At 46.3% G+C, this 5,635-nt stretch overlaps 1 protein-coding gene across 2 annotated transcripts in view; it reads right to left on the bottom strand.

Annotated features, from left to right (window-relative positions):
• The window catches only part of MMEL1 (membrane metallo-endopeptidase-like 1), a 23,809-nt gene extending 22,164 nt beyond the window's left edge, over positions 1 to 1,645 (bottom strand). The window contains exons 1-2 of one of the 2 annotated variants that reach the window (XM_010139276.1): positions 1,596 to 1,645; positions 1,303 to 1,466 (exon numbers count right to left, since the gene is read on the bottom strand). In XM_010139276.1, coding sequence (XP_010137578.1) covers positions 1,303 to 1,466; positions 1,596 to 1,645 — 214 coding nt within the window. Of the gene's footprint in view, positions 1 to 1,302; positions 1,467 to 1,595 lie in introns of those variants that run through there. The other variant, XM_010139277.1, reaches the window with a different exon arrangement.
• Between the last annotated feature and the right edge of the window lie 3,990 nt (positions 1,646 to 5,635).

The raw sequence follows: 5,635 nt of genomic DNA on the forward strand, positions 1-5,635 counted from the left end.
CCAGGAGAGCTCAAGTGCTGATACAAGCCTGCAAGACACATTTTGGAACTGCTTTCTCAGATAAGGCTTCCATCAAAGAAATGTGCTTTCCACGCGCAGGCTCTTCCCCTGGGTTTGGAAGACAGGCCATCATTTGGACAGATATTATTAGTACCTGCATTCTGACTTGCCTGAACCGAAGCAGCAAGACGTAGAGCAGATTCCTCAAACCCTTAGGTGTGCAAGCCACAAAATTCTGCATAGCTCAGATTGTGATTCAGAAGCTCTTACCCTAGGAGCTAGCTCTGGGGAATTTCTTTTCTCCTGTCTCCTGAGCTAACAGAAGAAATATGAACACCTTTCTGATGAGTCTTATGAAACCCAAATACTCAGATTTCATCTAACACTGGAACTAATGCTGGTAACGTTCAAGTGCTGGTAGCGTTGTGCAGTGTTTTACTTCCAAGTGCTGAGGAAAGCAGTTCCCTGCAGGCAGGGGATGCAGAGACAAGGGGAGGAGAAAGCAAGGTCTTGCTACTCATACGTCCGAGTTTTCTCTCTAGCATTTTAGCAAAGCTCTGAATCCACGAGGCAATCAAGGCAGTGACAAACGTGAGGCAGGTGCTGGTACCAGTCGTGTCGATTGCTTTTTACGTAGAACTTTGCATTTGGTGTGCCAGTGGAAACACTTTGCTTTGAGAGCAGGCGTGCTCTGCTGTTAGCACAGGCAGGTAAAGCACCTCAGAGTAACAAGCCTCACTGCCAGGTTCCTGGCAGGACATTTGCACGGAGACACTGAACCAAATTTCACCTGGAGATCACATTGCCTGATGTAATATTAATTCTCCCTTTCCTCAGCAGCATGCTGGCCCCTGTTTTCTCTTAAAGCCTTCCCACTGTAATTAGCCATCTCCCCTTTAGATCTGCTAAGCAGCTGTTGCTTTACAACCCCTGGCAATAGTGACTCTCGTCTCAGGCTTCCATAAAATAAGGAAATGTCAAGCCTTACACTCAGATGCAGACACGCACCTTCCCCTCTAAAATACTGCAACATTTTTTTTACCTTTGTCAAAACAATGCTGAATTCAATAAAATGCATAGAATTAATTAAAAACATAGAATCTTATATCACGTAATTTAAGAACGAAGTAAAATCCAATATAATCCCCTCTGTGTATGAGCTTGGAACAGGGCAGAGATAGCCACGTCCCTCCCAGAGGTGACCTTGCTGTCTCCCTGTATTTCTGTTTTCATTTAGCTCTGAAAAAAAAGACTAGTATGTTGTTTGCAGAGGGAAGAGGAGAATTATTCACAATTCCTTACCTCTGCTGCTGGCATACAGGATCACCAGGGCGACCACTGCACAAGTCATGAGGAGCAGCAAGACAGCCAGACCGATTGCCACAAAGCTCCAGGATTTCTTCCCAGATTTTGTTGATTTTTCCACAATATCCATTTGACTTTCTGATTTCCCCATTATTGTAACTCTGAATCAAGGAGGGGAAGGTAAGAAAGAATTAACAGCGCAGCTAAATCAATAGAAATACACGATGAATCGGGGGAAAAGGAAGCAGAGTAAAAGCAAAGACAGATAAAGAAAACTTTCAAATTATTACATGTATTTGTCCATTTGATTGTCCACTGATTTGCCAACCTCATTCTCCATCTCCTGAGCCTCCCGGGTTGTCTGCACTCGGGGGGTGCTGCTGGGGGGCTGTTCTGGACTACACTACCCGGGACTCTCAGTGGTGCAGTGTCATAACTTCAGGAGCCTGCTTTGGGAAGTATAGAAAAGTCTCATGACCACGTTGGGCAACTCCTTTCTCCCAAGCAGGGAAGGAGGGGAAAAACTGCCTCCTTCCACTCCCCACTCCGAAAAGTATCTTGCTGCTTCAAAGAATTTTCCTCTGTGGATATGAGTAGGTCCGCAGAGCTCTGTTAACAGCAGCAGAATCCAAGAAGAGATCCTTCCAGCTGCGAGCGCCTCCGAGCTGTGTCTGCTCTGTCCTTACCGCAGGTGAAGGGTTGGGAAAGTAGAAGGCTCCTAGAACATGTGTCAGCTCCCAGGTCTGCAGGAGTTCCTGACCTCCAGCTTCTCCTTCTCAGAGCCATACTCACACTTGCGAGCTCAGCCGTGTGCGGTTCCCGGCTCCAGGCGAGAGCTCCTGAGCAGCAGCGGGAGGAGGAGTTGCATCGCAGCAGCAGCCAGGGCTGGGCGCTCCCAGCCTGCCAGCAGCACAAGCTCCGCTCTGCTGCAGCTTCTCCTCAGCTTCCTCCAGCTTTGCTGAAATCTGCCACCAGGTTATTTGGCTGCTCAGAGGAGGAGCGTGAAGTCAGAGAGGTGCAAACCTACTGAAACCCTCTGGCTCTGAGAGCGCTGGCAGGTTTTGGGTGCAGTATATGGGAACACTTCTTGTTTGGACACACTGATTTATAGATCGTTGCAGGCTATGCAAGGGATTCTTTTACGCTGCTGCTTGGAAATCTGTCTGGTAACAACTGGGAAAGACAGTAAAAGCAAGGGCAGGATTGGCATGTGATTTCCCTTGTGCTTTACTTTGTTCTTTTCCAGAGCTGACTTTGGAATGAGGCAGAAGCAGGTTGTTTTGGGTTTGTTTTCTTTTCCTGGTTTACTGAGCTAGTGTAACTCGCTGCCAAAGTTCACACTATATAAATTGTAAGGCTGGTACCTCTCTGGACCAGAGTGCTTCACCGGCTCTCGAGTTCGGTGTGTGTTCGGGAGGAAGTGCTGTGGGCAGAGCAGGGGCTGCTTTGTGGCAGTCCTGTTTACTGGGAACGCACAGGCAGAGCGTTCCAAGGCTGAGCACACAGACCTGTTTCCGTGAATGGGGTAGGAAACAATGAAAGCCAGTTCCTCCTGCCAGGAGCCCGAGTCTCCTCCTCTAGGCAGCGTTCTGCTGCAAGGACCCAAGGACAGTTTGCCTTTTTTCAGTCATGTTACCTTTGGCTTCCGTCAAGTGCGAAGGCAGCTGTTCTCATCCCACCCTCTGAAGAGGAGTGTAAGGGCACAGAGATCTGAAAGAAAGGCTGCACGTGCAGATCCTCGGTGACCGTGTACAAAAACTAGCGCCAGGACAAAGCTACTTACTTGATTATGAGTTCAGTGATCTCTTACTTCTCTTTGCAGGAAGTTCTACAGCTGAAAAAAGATCAGTTTCCTATGCATGTGAATCTTCCTTATTGCTGAACAGTTTTATTGTTATGTCAGAAAAGGAAGCAAATGGATTAGTAAGCTTATGGTGTTCCTTCAGGTCCTGTTTTAATTATTTTTCAACATGTTTTTCTATTCTAAGTCAGCATCTGGCTGAGCAACAGCAGTGTAAAGGACTTTCATGGGTGTGAAAGAATCTCGTGACATGATGAATTTCCATTTTGTGCTGAATTTTGTGAGGGGAGACACAAGCTATAAAATATTGATAGACCCAGGGACAGCAATACTGGACAGCGTGATTCTGATTGAAGAATGATGTACTTTGTTTTTATTAGCTAGTTCTCTTCATGATGAGGTATCAGGTAACAAGGATTTAAGTAGCTGTGCTATAAGAAAGTTTTAAAAAGTACTTCGCTGTATGACGAGAAGCAGCAGCAACTGTAAAGGACATATTTGCAGAATCATTAATTTTGATTGACTTGAGCAGCTTTGTGTGGTCACTGAAATGGAGTAATCCGTCATTTTGACAGTTCTGCACTGGTGCAGAGAGGTCTTCGTTCTGCTCATTGCTTCTAAGGGGAAAGACCTATTTTGGCCTCACCATCTCAGTATCACCTTGTAGCCTTTATGGCCAAGGAGATCTGATGATGAAAAGTGGAAGCGGGCTTTTTGGAGATTTTTTTTTTTTCTAAATCTCCCATTCAACTCAACTATTCATAGAATATTTTTTTTCTGCAGTGCATTTCAACCAGAAATTGCCAAAAGAAGTTCAGTTCCTTTATACCCTTATGGGGAAACTGAGGCACAGGAAGGTGGTGTGCCTGCAGGCATTTTCATGTGCTAGTCTTTCATCTGCTGTCTAGTTCACAAGCCATTAGACCCTTGTTTTACAAATTAGCTTGAAGAGTGTAATCTGTATTTACGATAAGGTGAACACTGATGTGTGGGGATATCTTCTTCCAGAAATGGAGAAGGTGAGAGGTTGGATGTGCTGGAAAACACGTTCTTTCCCCAGAGCAATTTAGATGCAAAACCTATGAAGCAGTGCCGCGTTTGCTGTTTGATTTGGGCTACTTTGAAAGGCTTTTCCCCTTTTTGCTTGCTGTGTAACTGGAGCAGGTTCTTCAGTTCCTGGGATCTGGATTTGTGAAGAGCCTGCAGTGGCAGGGTTGCCGTGTGTCTGGGGTTCTCCTGCAGGTATTCAACAGCTACATCAACTGTGTCAAAAACTCAGTGTCCTAAAGCAATCAAAACCGAACAGGACGTGGCACTGACATCATCTTTAATATGATGTGTCTTAAGTGTTGTTGCCATAGAAACGAGGTGCCCTCTCTGTCTGTTACATTTTGCATCTCCTTACAAACTGATCCGTACTAAGATGTGAGAGAAAAATCACGTACCTCTGGATGCCAGGGGTTTGCACTTGGCCCTGAATACTTTGCCTGTGCAAAACGTCACATATAAATCTTGATTTTCAGGCAGTCATCCAAGGCCTTCTGAGTGATAGGGGCATGCAACTCCCGTCATGACATCACTTCTGCACAAGGTGGTTACTGCAGAGGCTCTCGGGTGCTGGCCTGGGCAGCTACTTGCAATGTGACATTCCCCAAGAATTCAGCGCAGCTCCGAGTGGAGCGTGATGTGGCTACGACCAGTAACTTTTTGATTAATGTATTCCCCTGGAATGGCCAAACCTGCTGTTCCGGGTGTTGCTGGCACATCACAGCGTGAAGAGCTCTCTCTGTTTTGATGCAGCAGCACTAAGTCAAACTGGCACAATGCAGCTGCAGCTTCCACAGAAAGACCGCAAAGGAGCCTGCTCCTCATCCTGCAATACTGTCTCTGAAAGCTGAGCACCAGTCTTGCAGAAAGCACCTTGCTTTGGTAAGCAGAACAGCAGCACTATCCCAGCACTGTCGGGTGCTAGTAAATGCTTCATTAACCTCTGCCTAAGCAGATACTTTCTGAAGAGTGAAAGGAGTATTTAAGGAACTGTGAGAGAAATGAATCTAGTATATGCATTTCCCTTAAATGCAGAAGCTATAGGGTGGCATTAAAAAAAGAAACCACAGCCTGGCCCCCAGTAAATCAGCCCAATGCATGACTGCAGGACAGGGGCTGCATGCTGCCCTTTGATTTATTGTTGCAGGGATGCCAGCCTCAGAGGATAGTCACTGTGCTCCAGAATAAGAGGTTTGCCTTTGAGAGCCTGTGTAACCCTGTCAGCTGGCATTAAAGCAAAACAAAAATCGATACTCAAATATCTTCGTACAGCTGGTTGGTTACCAGATGTGTGTAGAGTAAATTCCTCCTAGAAGGTGCACATCCAAAACAGGATAGAATCGGGAAAACCTTGAAGTTCAGGCGACGTTTCAAAACTTTTCACTCCACCCCCCGTTAGAGCTAACGAGCATTTGAACATCCTCATCAGAAGAAAACACCTGACCTTCGTGGTCTGAGGCATGAATGGCACGCGGAGCGGTT

Source organism: Buceros rhinoceros, unplaced genomic scaffold (genome assembly GCF_000710305.1).
Source record: "Buceros rhinoceros silvestris isolate BGI_N320 unplaced genomic scaffold, ASM71030v1 scaffold6967, whole genome shotgun sequence".
NCBI lineage: Eukaryota > Metazoa > Chordata > Aves > Bucerotiformes > Bucerotidae > Buceros > Buceros rhinoceros.